The sequence below is a fragment of the Danio rerio genome, chromosome 13, assembly GCF_052040795.2.
Source record: "Danio rerio strain M-AB ecotype USA chromosome 13, GRCz13ab, whole genome shotgun sequence".
Lineage (NCBI taxonomy): Eukaryota > Metazoa > Chordata > Actinopteri > Cypriniformes > Danionidae > Danio > Danio rerio.
Window position 1 is genome coordinate 6,252,126 of NC_141033.1, and position 15,375 is coordinate 6,267,500.

The window sequence follows — 15,375 nt, forward strand, 5'->3', positions numbered from 1 at the left end:
TTGCGTTTGGAAGGACATCCGCTGTGTAAAACATCAAACATGGGGAGAACATGCAAACTTCACACAGAAATGCCCAGGTACTCGAACCAGCAGCCTTCTTGCTGTGAGGCGACAGTGCTAACCACCGAGCCACTTTGAACTAAAATTCATAGTTGTGCTTGTAAACATTATTGCAGTTAACACGAACTAACAATGAACAACCTTATTTTTATTTACTAGCATTAATAAAGATGCATAAATACTTTGCATAGAATTTGTTTATGCTAGTAAATCACCTGACCAATTTATTTTAATTTTATTTATCGACCGCTAAACCTGCTGTAAGCTGTTTTTAAAATGCCTAGTTAATATATTTGCGCAGTTAAAGACTTTTATTTTGGAAAAAACGACCTTGTTGTCACCGAGGTGAACGCGTTTCTCTTCGTTTCTATCTTCACGCGACGGTGTTGTCGGGAGCGCGCGCGCGTGGGTCTCTTGCATATGAACTGCGCTGGCTTTGGGATGTGCTGAATCGATTTGACGTTTGCTGGACCAGTCTATTTCCCCCCCTATGTGTTCGTGAACTTATCAGTGAAACGGAAGGAATAGAGAGAAAGTCGACCCAACAACAGAATGAATGAGCCCGAGGGACTGCGGTTCAGGAGGTTGAACAGACCTCACATAATCACAGACGAAACCCACGAACCCCAGTATAAAGCCACAAGGTGAGACACTTTCCGTTGCTCTGGCCCACACACTTAGTCATTTATTAACTAACATTTCTCGATGGTCGGTTTAATTGATGTGGAATAATCATGACTTCTCTCTATTTCTCTCTGTGTGTGTTTGTGTGTGTTGCAGCACTTACAGTGGGAAGGTGTTCCGTGTGACGTTACTGACCATGGTGGCTTTTCTTCTCCTCCCTCTGCTGGTGGTCGTTTTTGTGCTGGAGTCTCCCATCCAGCCGGAGGTCTTCAGGTGAGTTTAAAGGGGTTGTTCACCCAAAAACGAACATATAGGAAAAACAAATACTATGGAAGTCATTGGTTATAGGGGTTATTAAAGGGTCACAAAACACATTTTCGAGATGTTGGCAGCCATATATATCCCACGCTGCTAAATCAATATTAGGACACATATAATTCACAATAAAGTGAAAATTGGTTGGTTTTGCGTTATTTTGAGCAAATTCGTTTTTCCGGTTTGAAAATAAGTTTTGAAGCTGTCACGGCGAGGAGATCCTTGTGTGAATTCTAGTATGCAGACTGGCTGTCTGTACCGACCGGTACAACATGACTTCTTTAAAGGGCCATGAAACCCCCTCGTTTCAGCAGGGTGTTTTCACACCTCTACTTTGGAAAAAGTCAGAAAAGTGGGCGTGTCCAGCTCTGTTTAGGGGGGAGTGTCAGAGGAACTAAAGTGGGAGGGTGTGGGAGTGTCCGTTTGGGCATGCGCAAGTTTCAGTCAAAATACACACACATGAGAAAGTGATGGTGTTTAACCTACATGGACATGTGTAGTCGAATTATTTGCCAAATTATTAAATGTTGGACTTTAACTGCAGTTTGGCTCTTTCATTCAGGGAATTCATTCATGCCCCTCGCGACAAACACGATATTTGATTCGAGGAACTGCTCTAAGCGTGTATTTTTCATGCAATGTTTGATACCGCACGGCGAATGAGAGAAAAAACCCTCCGCATTTCCCGGAAACTTAAATGCACACGGCAGGTAGCGTCAGAAAGCCGCGTGTGTTATTCCGGTCACAAAATGCGGTGCTATGTTTGCACTCAGTGCAATAGTTAACTTTATTCGATACGAACAAACTGAATAAACAAAGAGCACTGGTCGCTCACTTACCAAATCTGTAGAGACAGGACAATCACCAGCAACTAGAGCCGCGTCTTTATGAAGAGGAGACTAACGTTACAAGCGAATCCGGATTTCAACGTTTGCAGATGAGAACAGCTCTCAGGTAAACAATAATCCTCCTTAGACACTTAAGTTATTGTTGTTAAGCGTCGCGTACACTGTTAATCCACACGTGATCCAGCTGAGCTCTCACAGAGAGAAAATTAAAACAAAACTTAATGGCAGCAAACTATAAAAGCAACACTCCACGCTTGTTTTGCCAACACAACGTGGCGTCTCTGTGGCGTACACACGGTGACATTAATGAATATTAATGAAGTTGCACAATAGAGCGCGCTGATTGGTTTGAACCAAGCCTTACTCATGCATTAATGCATCACACTGTAAGACGTAATAAGACTCACTCTGGCACAGACGCCCAGTCTGCACGCTGGAATACAACGCTATTATGTCATGGCCGTGACGCAGCTTCAAAAATTCGTTTCAAACCGGAAGTACGAATTTGCTTGAAATAACGCAAAAACAACCAATTTACACTTTTTAGTGAAATAAAGGTGTCCTAATAGTGTTTTTAGCAGTGTGGGACACATATACGACTGTCAACAGCTCAAAAAATGTGTTTTGGTGTTTCGTGACCCTTTAAGCTTTCATGATTAATTAAAGAGAAAGACTTCGAACCAATCAGCGCGCTCTATTGTGTATGCAGTGCAAACTTCATTAATATGCATGACATCTTTGAAGTTTTTACCCATTAAGCCTCCTTTCCACTGCACACGACAAACAACTTGGAAAGACCGGAAGTCATTCATTTCTAATGGAGAGTAGTCTGGGAGCTGCGTGGAGTTCTGATCATCTCTGTATGCGGAAAATTCGGATTCGATTTGAGCTGCGGATCCGTTGAAATATTTGAACTGTTGCAACTAGACCGTATGCAACCGTCCGACTGGATGTGATGTGTTTCAGTGTTGTTCAAGAAGGTACGTGTGCGCGAGATGAGAAATAGAACTTTATTTGGTAATTTTTTTTTAATCAGAAAAGGTCTTTATTAAAAAAAAACATTTCTATTTATAAATGTAAGTAATAAAGTAATAAAAATATAATGTTTTATGTTGTCTCCACATTCCCACCAATATTTTTAGCGGTCTGAGTTTCGAGTTTTCATTCATTTGTTTATTCAACTACGGAGAATTGCTTTTGCACTCCTTTATTTCGGACACTGCGAGAACAGCTTCTCTCCCATGGTGCACGTCAGAACTGAAAATTCTGTGCGATTGCCACTAGGGGGCGTATTCCGACAGTCATGTCCAAATGTCATGTGCAGTAGAAAGGTGGCTTTAAAGTGATCAGACGGCAGAGAGACGCCACGTTGTGGTGCCCACCGTAATTAAAACTAGAGGAAGAATTGTTTGGAGACACGAGTCGTCAGTGTTGCGTTCATAAATGTGCCGCAACTAAGGTTTTGTTTCGATTTCCCAGCTCTGAGAGAGCAGCTGGACTCGTGTGTGGATTACAGTGGTCTGCTAACATGCAACAAAATTATGTTTGTAAGGATTTTTTTTTTTTACCCGAGAGCTTTTCTCATCTGGAAATAGTGAAATCCCGATTTGCCACTCGTCTTCATTTTAAAAAACGACACGGTTCCAGTTGGTGTCGATTGCCCTGTCTTTACAGATTTGATAAGTGTGTGATCAGTGTCCTTTGTTTATTCAGATGGCAAAGTTTGTTCGTATCGTCAGCAGTGCTCTTTCAGTTTTTAAGGACAGACCTTAGTCAAAATGATTTAGTTACTAAGTTTACAGTACGTTAATGTCACTACAATATTATGGACTGAAAGATCCGCTGTAAATGCTGCTCTCCAAATGTAAACATGTAAAAACCTTAATCAAACTATTACCGTCGTGTACGAAGTAACAAGTTAAGAAATGGGCGACACAGTATTTAGCATTTGCCTCACAGCAAGAAGGTCGCTGGTTCAAGCCTCGGCTTGGTCAGTTGGCGTTTCTGTGTGGAGTTTGCATGTTCTCCCCATGTTTGTGTGGGCTTCCTCTGGGTGCTCCAGCTTCCCCCTCAAATCCAAAGACATATAGGTGAATTGAGTGAGCTAAATTGTCAGTAGTGTATGAGTGTGTATGGATTTTTCCCAGTGATGGAACGGGATGGTAGCTGGAACGGCATCCGCTGCGTAAAACATATGCTGGATTAGTTGGCGGTTCATTCCGCTGTGGCGACCCTTGATTAATAAAGGGACTAAGCCAAAAAGAAAGCGAATGAACGAATGAAAGAATGAATGCATCCATATGATTGCTTTTATCTTTCACGTGATGAACAAATGACTCAAACTGAAGACTCAAGAAATTAATGGATCAAATATTTTTCCGGCTCAAAATGCATATGATTGGCTTCTGTCTTTCACGTGATGAACGAACAACTCAAACTCGATAGTGGACTTGAAAAATGAACCAATTTTTTCGTCCACCTGCACAAATGTACGCATGTGCGAATGAATGAATCACTCCCTGAGAGGACTCGTTGTTCTCGAGTCTCATAAAAGATTTGTTCAAAATGAACGACTCATTCAAGAACAAGCCATCACCAATAGTGAGTCAATATTCATAATGAAGCACAAATCCAAACGTACCATAGTCAGTTTTACTATGCATTAGGGGTTATTAATAGTGCCTCCTTGTTATTTAAAGAGATTTGTTTCAGTTATTTTGAATGGAAGTTCCCTAAACCAGAAGTGTAACCCATAACTCTAAACTCCATAGCTGCGTAGTAGGCATATTTTAATAGTTACTCTTATCTTTGATTCATTTAGGAGAAAAGCAAACACGTCAGGATATTGCACATGAATGCTGGATGTTGCGTAAGTTAGTGTGTGAAATGAACAATGTGCACTGGGTTATAGAGGGAATACAGTTAAGACATTGTGTCATGCAACGTTGCTCACATGTATTGAATCATAGTAATTGGTCTTACTGTGTGTTCTCTTGCTATATGCCAGTTGTATATTTTATTGCGAAATCCCCAAAATACCTTCTTGTGAAATGTTGCAATCCAAAAGAAGACTTCTTTCTGAAAGTATGCTGCCTTTAGGGTGTGGCAGGTTTGGTCTTTAAAAAGGGTCAGCCTCAGCCCTTCCACATGAACACAGGTGTTTTCAAAACTGCTTTTTTTTTTGTCCACATAAAAATGCAGTGTCAGTTGATTGAAACTCAAGCTTTCTCAAAACTCTGGCCAGGGTGAAGATTTTCATGGTTTTTTTCTCCTTACTGATTGGTCAACATAGTTGGGTTGATGGCAAATGCAGAAGATGCAATTAAGGTGAACTTGTGTTCGCAACACACATTCTGTCATTCACACTGGAGGTCTGCAAATCTGGACCCGAGCAGGGGTGCATTTCCGAAAACCATCGTTAGCCAACTAAGATCACAAGTTCCATCATTACAAACATAGTTAGCTGATTTTCCGTTTATCAAATCCGTTGTTCCAACAAACATTTGCAAACTGCTTTGCAAACTTGTGCACTTGCAACTACACCTCTAGAGCTGTAGTTAGAAACATAGTTTCTGGCTGTGTTCTATTTCCAGTTATCCCTCCTATGACCTATTCATTTAGACAATTCTTACATTTAAACTTGGAATAAAAAAAAGCATTAAAGTCATCTCTCTTAGTGTAATTTGCTTTCAAAGCATTTTTACATTTTATAATTTATGCTACGTCTCCAAAGCTAGTATATTTTGTACAGTCATTGCTCCAAAGTTTGTGAAAACAAAAAAACATAGCATACGTTAATGCTTTTTATTTTATAGTAGGTTATTTATGAAGAAATGTAGCCTACTGTATGACATGGGCCTGCTGGTTAGAACATTTCTGCAGTGATTTGCATATGTCAAATTGTAAAAGTAGACTTTAAAAAAATAAAATAAATAAATTAACATTTTCTTACTTATTATTATTAATAATAATCATCATTATCATCATCATTATTAGTTTTATTGTTAAAGTAAAATTTCCTAATAAATAATAAATATTACATTTCATTTCTTAATAAATTGCCTCATTAATTTTTTATTTATATGATTTATATATGATAGTAGAATACGTGTTGGCATTGGTAAGTGATTTTATGTTTTAGAATAGAAAATGTAATGTTCTCAATAATATTTGTAAAGGAAACCCAGGCCCTATATGTGCTATTTACATATATTTTAATTAATATGGTAAACGAGTGCATGTTTTTATCGAAAATAATATTGGAATTTTTTTAATGCGTGTGCGTGTAAAACAATATCATTTGCATAAAGAAATTATGGGGTTCTTCTCTAAAGAAGTTGTTACTCCACCCCATTTAAAGCATCATTATGGGTGTTTTACCTTAAAACTTGCGTAAAAACGGGTTTTGGGAAACACTCGTCACTACATCGTCTGACTGATTTCTGTGAGAATCTGGGGTCCTTGTGGGTTCCAATAAGTCTTTTGGGTTCAATGTGGGTTCAATAGGTATTTGTGATGATTGGGATGCATCATCAACAGATGATTCACTGGAAAAATCTGCTTTTACTACTAGGATGGATGACAAGACTTTTGTCAGGAGGTGTACTTCTGTGTTTCACAGAAAGCAAATCATGGAATACAGCAGGACTTCAGTGTTCTGAATCTGAATGGAAAACGTCTTTCATAATTCTTTGTTTTTGTTTCTGATCTGCTGCTATAATGTTTTTGAGTCACTTCAAGGTCCAATATAAATCTTCAGCTTAAGCCTAGTCCCAGTGCGCTCTCTCGTTTTCTTTTACTTATGACAATAGTTAATAATTGATGGCTCTGCAGTTGATATGTAGGGCATTTCATCTCCTCCAGCGGTTCTCCATAAGACTGGCTTTTGCTTCAGTGCAGAACATCTTCTCAACGGTAATGAACATGACTTAACTAATAGTCTTCTTTGTTTTTTCTCTCTCTCTCTCTCTCTCTCTCTCTCTCTCTCTCTCTCTCTCTCTCTCTCTCTCTCTCTCTCTCTCTCTCTCTCTCTCTCTCTCTCTCTTCTGTTTAATAATTAGTCTCAATGAACCACCGCTTATGACTGGCTGTTATGAGCCCAACTTGAAACTCAGGCAGGCTGAGCGACTGTTTGAGGAGCGACTCGTTGGCCCAGAATCCCTTGCCAATATTGGAGGTCAGTATTTACAACACAATGCAGGCAACCGTTGAACTTTCACCTAGTTTATCCCAGCTGCTTGACACTCTGGGATAGACTGCGCTTGTGCTGCCAAAACTGAAGTTATGTATGATAAGGTATTATTTTATTGGATGTAATATAATAACAGCTATGTAACAAATTTATAACTCATTCCAGGATTGCAGGTACAGTTAAAGTCAAAATCAACTGTCGAAATCAACCTCCTGTGATTTATTTACTTCTTTCAAGTATTTCACAAATGATGTTTTACTTGCCTAGTTAACCTAGTTTAGCCTTTAACCACTTAAACTCTGTACCGGGTCCGTGACGTCATCGACTTTCGCTTTCAGATTTAAAGGGCTAGCGTTGCACCAGACCCCCGTAAGGGGTGTCGTTTGAAAGTGTAGAATCTATATTTTATGCACATATGCATCACTTTGGTTTTTATTCTACTGTATAAAAGTTATTTACACTTAAATACACAGTATTTTGGAGACCCAAGCTAGGTATTTTACATTGGTTCATTTTCATATTTTTTATATGACACATGTACAAGTTATAGCTCAAATGAAAGCTCTTGCCGGTGCTCATACAGTTCTAGCATTCTTTATACTGAATTATATTCACATGCCAAACAGTTGTTGAATGAATTGTGGTGTTTCCATGGTACAGAAATGTAAACAATACATTCATGATCAATAAGCAGCCCCAGATAGCACAGACAGCTGTCATCTCTTACCTTATGCTGTGCCCTTCAGGGCCATTCTCCTCTGTTTTTGAGGTGATGTGCGAAAAGGAATCCTTTTATATGTCTGATGTGGTCCAAACACAGTGAAATATGTTTGATCAAACAAAAGAATAGTGAAATAAGAAAACAATGATCGCTCCCTGTGGCTTGTACAGCACCTCTCATCAGTTGAGATAATAACAATAACTTTTGCATAGATTATGGTAGAGGCATTTTTCTTTTTTCCTATGATTACAGACATGTGCAGGAACAACCAAAATTAATTACAGCACGCTAGACCACACAGAACCTAAAAGGTACACTTTCAAATTTAAGTTACAACTTTCATTTAAGTTACACTTTCAAATTAAAATACAAAAAGCGCCTCATTTTTTAGGTGTTTATTATATCACAGACAACATATACAGTTATTTTAAACACTTTCAACAGTGTTTTATGAAAATTCAAAGGGTTTTCTTTAAAATGATACCAAATTTTTGCATTTACACCTCTGCATGTTGATTTGGGAAGCTTTTAAATTTGGGTTGGCAAAATCCAGGCGGAAATCCCCAAATAGCAGCAGAGTTTAACTGGTTAAGTTACCTTTTTTTAAGCTGAATACTAGTGTCTTTAAAAAAATCTAGAAAAATATTATGTACTGTCGTCATGGTAAAGATAAAGGAAATCAGTTATTAGAATTGAGAAACTATTATGTTTAGAAATGTGTTGAAAAATCCTTCTTTCCTGTAAACAGAATTTGCGGAAAAAAAATATACAGGGGGCTAATAATTCTGACTTCATCTGTACTTTTCAAGCATTTCCTATTAATTTTTCTTAAACTGGAATGACATAACAAAGAGTACTGAATCCATTATTAATGGAAAAATGATGCTTAATGCTTAAATGTGATGGAAACATTTGGCTCTGTTACTACTTGTAGTTAAATTTTGTTAAACTGGTCCCACTTTATATTAAGTGTCCTTAACTACTATGTACTTGCATCAAAAATTAAATACAATGTACTTACTGTGTTTATAATGTATTTGAGAACACTTGTGGTGCTTTTGAGTTGGGATAGAGGTTGGGTTATGGACAGGTTTGGTGGCATGGGTAGGTTTAAGGGTGGGTTAAAGTGTAAGGGATGGTCAACAGTGTATTTACAAATGTAATAACCTAAGTTAATTACAGATGTAATTACATACATGGATTTAATCAAGCATAAGTACACAGTAAATACATGTATTTACACAATAAGTACGTTTTAACAAACTATTAAATCCTGTGTAAGTACATATTAGTTAAGGCCACTTAATATAAAGTGGGATCGTTAAACTTCTTACACCAACAACAGAGTTGATGAATATCAGGGTTGACGAATAACAGAGTTAACATATAGCAGGGTAGAGGAATAATAGGGTTGATGAAAACCAGGGTTAACATATAACAGGGTTGATGAATAACAGGGTTGAGGAATAAAAGGGTTGATGAAAAGCCGGGTAGACGAAAACCAGAAAACCAGTTTGAGGAATAACAGGGTTGAGGAATAACAGAGATGAGGGATAACAGAATTGACACTTTGCTTTAATGACAGTCTGTAAATGTCTCTGATTTTTATTGTTGTTGGTTTTTTTCTTTTTTTTCTTGTTTTTTAGATGTTTTCTACACTGGGACGGCTGATGGAAAGATAGTCAAAATAGAGGGAAGGAACATTCATGTATTAGCAACAATTGGCAAGCCACCATGTGGTAAGGAATCCAAGAATTCTGGACTGTTTCCTCAAACATTGTGTTGGGTATGTCAACAATAGTGAACTTTGTTGTTTGCTTGGGTTTGTTGCACAAGGCCACAAGTCTTTGCAAAATTCTCCATAATTGTTTTAACATTAATGTAATCAATAAACCTCCAGATAGATATCATTACAATTATTGTTTTTTTTCTAAATAATTTGTATATTTTTATTTATATATTCATTTCCCAAGTGATGTTTAACAGACCAATAAACGTTTATCACAGTATTTACTATTATATTTTTAAGTATCATTTTTTAAATTTGGTTAGAAAAATCACAGTTATTATTATTATTATTATTGTTTTGTTATTTAAGGTTAATATTATTAGCCTGAATTGCCTAGTTAACCTAACTAACCCAGTTAAGCCTTTAAATTGCACTTTAAGGGTGCTTTCACATATGCCTTATTTAGTTCGGTTGAATCACATCAGAGTTCGTTTTCCCTCTTGGTCCGGTTCGTTTGGGCAGGTGTGGGTGTCGCAATCACACTTGAGTGCTCACCAAAAGGGGACCAAGAAAGTGTATCGAGACCTCCTTGAAGAGGTGGTCTCGGTATGCTTTCAAATGAACCCTGAAGTGGTTAATTTGTGGTGAGAACATGATCTGAACTAGAACAAACGCAAAAAGTACTGCGTCTTTTTGGAATAATCCAGCTGCAGGAGTCCGATGCGCTGTGCATCATGGGATGTGAAGGAGAAATATTTGTTGACAGTGCTTTACCAACAATTTTAAACAGAGAGAGAGAAAGAGACGGAAAAACATTACCTGATGGATCGTTGGTAATATTTCCGGTAGATGACTATGTTGCAGTTTAGCTAAATTAATTCACGCCTCCTCCTGAAGTGACTGAAGTGATGTTCCTTTGTCGTTTGCAGTGTGTTTTCCAGCCGCATCTGCACTTTATTCTCGAAATGTAGCGTTTGTCTAAAGTGACTTTACTATAAAAATATATAGTGTACTATGAGCAGGGATGCAATCAGCCAGCGCAGTCACCCCTTAAAAGCCACATTTTGTGTCTGCAGGTTTGTTTATTTGCGCTAGTTACATTGACATTTTCCCGCATGTTAATTCTGACCAATCAAAAAGCAGTTTAGGATGTACATTCAATAACATCTGGCCAATGAGTGATGTGGATTTTGTCACATGACACATGACACATTTTGGTTCTTTTCAAATGGTTCTGACCAAAACAGTCAGTGTGGTGTGAAAAGGACCCAAAACGGCAGAAAAAGGCTACAACGTATCGTTTGTTGCCTTCGGTCCTGACCAAATAAACCGAACCACAGATGTGAAAGCACCATAAGCTGAATACTAGTATCTTGCTAAATAACTAGTAAATTATTATGTACTGTAATAATAGCAGAGATCAAAGACATTAGTTATTAAAAATGAGCTATTGAAACTATTATGTTGGGGACGCAGTGGTGCAGTAGGTAGTGCTGTCGCCTCACAGCAAAAAGGTCACTGGTTCGAGCCTCGGCTGGGTCGCCTCACAGCAAGAAGGTCGCTGGTTCGAGCCTAGGCTGGGTCAGTTGGTGTTTCTGTGTGGAGTTTGCATGTTCTCCCTGCGTTCGCGTGGGTTTCCTCTGGGTGCTCCGGTTTCGCCCACAATCCAAAGACATGCGGTACAGGTGAATTGAGTAAGCCAAATTGTCTGTAGTGCATGAGTGTTTGTGAATGAGTGTGTGGATGTTTCCCAGAGATGGGTTGCAGCTGGAAGGGCATCCGCTGCGTAAAAACCTGCTGGATAAGTTGGTGGTTCATTCCACTGTGGTGACCCCGGATTAATAAAGGGACTAAGCCGAAAAAGAATGAATGAATGAACTATTATGTTTAAAAATGTGTCAAAAAAAAAAACTTCTCTATTAAATACATTTCACTACGTATAATTTTAACAAAATACAGATTTATTCTTATTTAGCACTGAGATAAGCGATTTTCACGTGTGTTTACATATATTTGCCAAATTATAGACCAAATTATTAATGAAATGAATAAAAATGACCGTGTTTGTTTAAACGTTTACATAAGCTTGATGCCTAATACAGTGAGCCACTTGCTGAGCTGTTAAAATGTCCAGGCTACTGCATATTTGAACTCTTTCCAACAGTGATCTTTCCACACTGAGGACAATTGAGGGGGTCAAACACAACTACTACAAAAGGTGAAAACAATTCACAAGGTTCAGATGTGTTTTAATGCAGCATGTTTTTGCTTTAACCTTCCAAAAATGTGTTCACCTTTTGTAAACCAGTGCTTGTGTTTGAGTCTTTCAGATGTCCTCAGTTTGATGAATTTCAAAATCATATAGTCACTGCTGGAAATGGTTTCAATATGCACAAGATGCTGTAATATCAAATAGTGTGCATAAGCTGGAAAAAAAGAGTATTTAGGAGAGTTGTCTATAAATAAATTAATAAATTAATGAATGATATTTTTATACTTAATTAGTTTGTCTTTTGAATTCATTTAGTTTCATTTATCATGTGTGTCCATGCATTGTAAGTTAATAAAGACCTAAACGTGTACATTTATTTATTTATTTTATTTTTATTATTTTTTATATAAACCTTACTGACAATACTTCTAATATTACGATGATTACATGTATCTTGTTTGATTTGTTTAATGTACATTCTGTAATATAATGTTAAATCTGCATATAAAGATGTTTGAAAATGCTTATGTATGCATTCCTCCCCCAACTTGGCCATGCTGTAAACTGCTGACACGGTGAAAACAAACATAAAATGTGCTCAGAATTTTAAACTGTTGCCTACTTAAAGCAATTTGTTCCTACCTAAAGCAAGTTGTGGAATACTTGAGCTACTGTGATCAGGGTTTTTGCAGCGTCTTAAAATGTCTTAAAAACTAAAATGAAGGCCTTAAAAAGTCTTAAATCAGGATTCATACGGTCATGGAAAACCTGGAAAAGTCATTGAATTTTGACACAGCATTTTCCAGTGCTGGAAAAGTTTTGGAAAAACTGAAAAACCCACAAAGTTTTGGAAAAGTCATGAAAATTAGTTTTACTAATATCTGTAAACTTGAAAATGAGTTAGTTGTCTTTACTTCTTTTCTGTCTTTGGCCAAAAAAATGATATGCTATAATACATTTAAATATGCAATTTTAATTATTATTGACCATGTATACATAGACATTACATTAAATATTAAGTCATGAAAAATTACTTGAATGTCCTGGAAAAGTCATGGAAAAATCATGGCATTTTAGTAGTAAAAATGTGTATGACTTTACTGAAATCATGTCTTGTAGATCTTAAATTGTTAAACAGGTCAGGTCTTAATTTTCAGATGTCCATGCAAAGCTACCCAACCCATCACCAACAATTCATCTAAAAACTTTGAACAAAGCTCTATAACTCTATGTAGCAATATATTTAGGTTCTTTATTTATTTTATGTTTATTTATTTTTTTGAAGAAGATGAAGCAAAGTTAGGTTGAGAAGAATGTGTATGTATATAACTAGGGTTTGATTTGTTTTGACACATTATTTAAAATATGTGACTAAGGAATAAATAATTAGAAAGTGTTGAAGGGGGCAGGTAAATATGATTCAAAAATAATAATATTTTTGTGGGACCAGCCAGACTATTAGACAAAACTCTTAGTGTTTAGTCCTGTATAAGTCTGACATTTCATTCATAATGATCTTAAAAGGTCTTAAATTTGACTTTGTTAAACCTGCAGAAACCCTGTTGATTAGATGAACAGTTAAAAGCTAATTTATTAGTGAATGTTCTTTTTTTTCCATATATTGATGTTTAACAGAGTAAGGAAATGCTAATATTATTTAAACTTTCTGGAGAAAGTCTTATTTAGTTAAGTTTGGCTGGAATAATAGCAGTTTTTAGGTGAAAATTATTGGCCCTCTTAAAATTTATTTATTTATTTTATGATTGATACAGAAAAAAAGCACTTGACTATCCTAATTAACCTAATTAAATAGGCTTTAAATTGCACTTTAAAGGGGTCCTATTATGCCCCTTTTTACAAGATGTAAAATAAGTCTCTGATGTCTCTATATTGTGTGTGTGTGTGTGTGTGTGTGTGTGTGTGTGTGTGTGTGTGTGTGTGTGTGTGTGTGTGTGTGTGTGTGTGTGTGTGTGTGTGTGTGTGTGTGTGTGTGTGTGTGTGTGTGTGTGTGTGTGTGTGTGTGTGTGTGTGTGTGTGTGTGTGTGTGTGTGTGTGTGTGTGTGTGTGTGTGTGAGGTTTCAGCTCAATGTACCACACAAATAATGTTTTATAACTCTTTAAAACTTCCCTTTTCAGGCTTTGATCCTAATTGTGCCATTTTGATGTCTGTCGCTTTAAATTCAAATGAGATTTTACTCTTTTTCAATAGAGGAGACAAATACAAATGCCTGTGTGTCAGCATAGTGGCAGATTCAAAAGCAAGGCTAATGTGATATGCTAATGAGGGAGAGATGGGCGGGGATTTCCTCTTCTGATGACCTGTACAAAGGGAGAATGTGTGTTCCTGCAGACTACTTTTATCAAGTGTGATTATAAAATATGTAATTAATACAATTTTTTACCATTAGAAGCTGGTTATATTCACACACTGTTGCCACACAGCTGTGTTTAACCCCCTGATTAAAGTAAATTTTGCATAATAGGTTCTGTTTCAGCAGAATACTAGCAAAATAGATAGTAAAATATAATTTTCTTAATGGAGTCATCATGCCAAAGACAAAAAAAATGTTGTATTAAAACTATTATGTTTAAAAATGTCGTTAAAAATCTTCTCTTCATCTATTCAACAGTACATGGGAAATATAAAACATTATTGATATTAATAGTTTTGACTTAAACTGTGTTTGTGATGATCCAATGCTGTTTTCTTAAGTGTTGAGCATCAGAGTGGTTTGTTTTCTGACAGGCTCTCGAGAGCACGAGCACACATGCGGACGTCCTCTGGGAATCCGAGTGGGACCCAACGGCACCTTGTTTGTAGCTGATGCTTATTTGGGACTGTTTGAGGTCAATCCTGTCACAGGTACAGAAGAGAATCCACATACTCAAATAGAAAAAGTCTTTAAAAAAAAAAGATAGTTTGTCGTTGTTCATGTGTTTATTAAACTCGTACAAAAATAGCAGCGGAGTGGCACAGTGTCCAAGTGGGTAGCACTGTTGCCTCACAGCAAAAAGGTCGCTGGTTCAAGTCTCTCCTGGACCAGTTAGCATTTCTGTGTGGAGTTTGCATGTTCTGCCTGTTTTCCAGATGCTCCGGTTTCCCCCACACTCCAAAGACATGTGCTATATGTGAATTGGGTAAAGAAATTTGCCCATAGTGTATGTGTGTGAGTGAGAGTGTGTATGAGTGTTTCCCAGTACTGGGTTGCGGCTGGAAGGGCATCCGCTGTTTGAAACATATGCTGGATAAGTTGGCGGTTCATTTCGCTGTGGCGACCTCTAATAAATAAGGGATTAAGCTGAAGGAAAATGACTGAATGAATAAATAGCAGGATAAATGTAAGAAAATAAATATTTTTCCGAGCCCTTCACCCAAAATAAATGGAAATTACGATTACACACACAAAAAAAGGGCTGTAGTTACAGTGTCAATTGTGTATAAAATATAAGTTGGTTTGTTAAAAGTTTAGAAATAACCCATGTACAACATGCATATGTACATAAAAATTGATGAATGAAACAATGCACAACAGCTTATATTCAGTTAGAGGGCTTCATTCAGGTGCTGGAAATCTTTGAAAGTGCGTGAATTTTAATTTAGTTTTCAAGGTTGAAAAGTGCTTCAATTTTGGTTAAAGTGCTTGAAAATGTCTTTGTTGTTTTCATAATAATGCA

At 37.1% G+C, this 15,375-nt stretch overlaps 1 protein-coding gene across 3 annotated transcripts in view; it reads left to right on the forward strand.

Moving 5' to 3' along the window:
• The first annotated feature begins 476 nt into the window (after positions 1-476).
• The window catches only part of apmap (adipocyte plasma membrane associated protein), a 21,938-nt gene continuing 7,039 nt past the window's right edge, over positions 477-15,375 (forward strand). For 2 of the 3 annotated variants that reach the window (XR_015504917.1, XR_015504918.1), the window contains exons 1-5: positions 477-704; positions 841-957; positions 6,908-7,023; positions 9,406-9,498; positions 14,447-14,563. Coding sequence is in view for 1 of the 3 variants with exons in the window: in NM_212608.1 (NP_997773.1) it covers positions 613-704; positions 841-957; positions 6,908-7,023; positions 9,406-9,498; positions 14,447-14,563 (535 nt within the window). In the remaining 2 variants the exon portion in view is untranslated. 3 annotated transcript variants of the gene reach the window in all.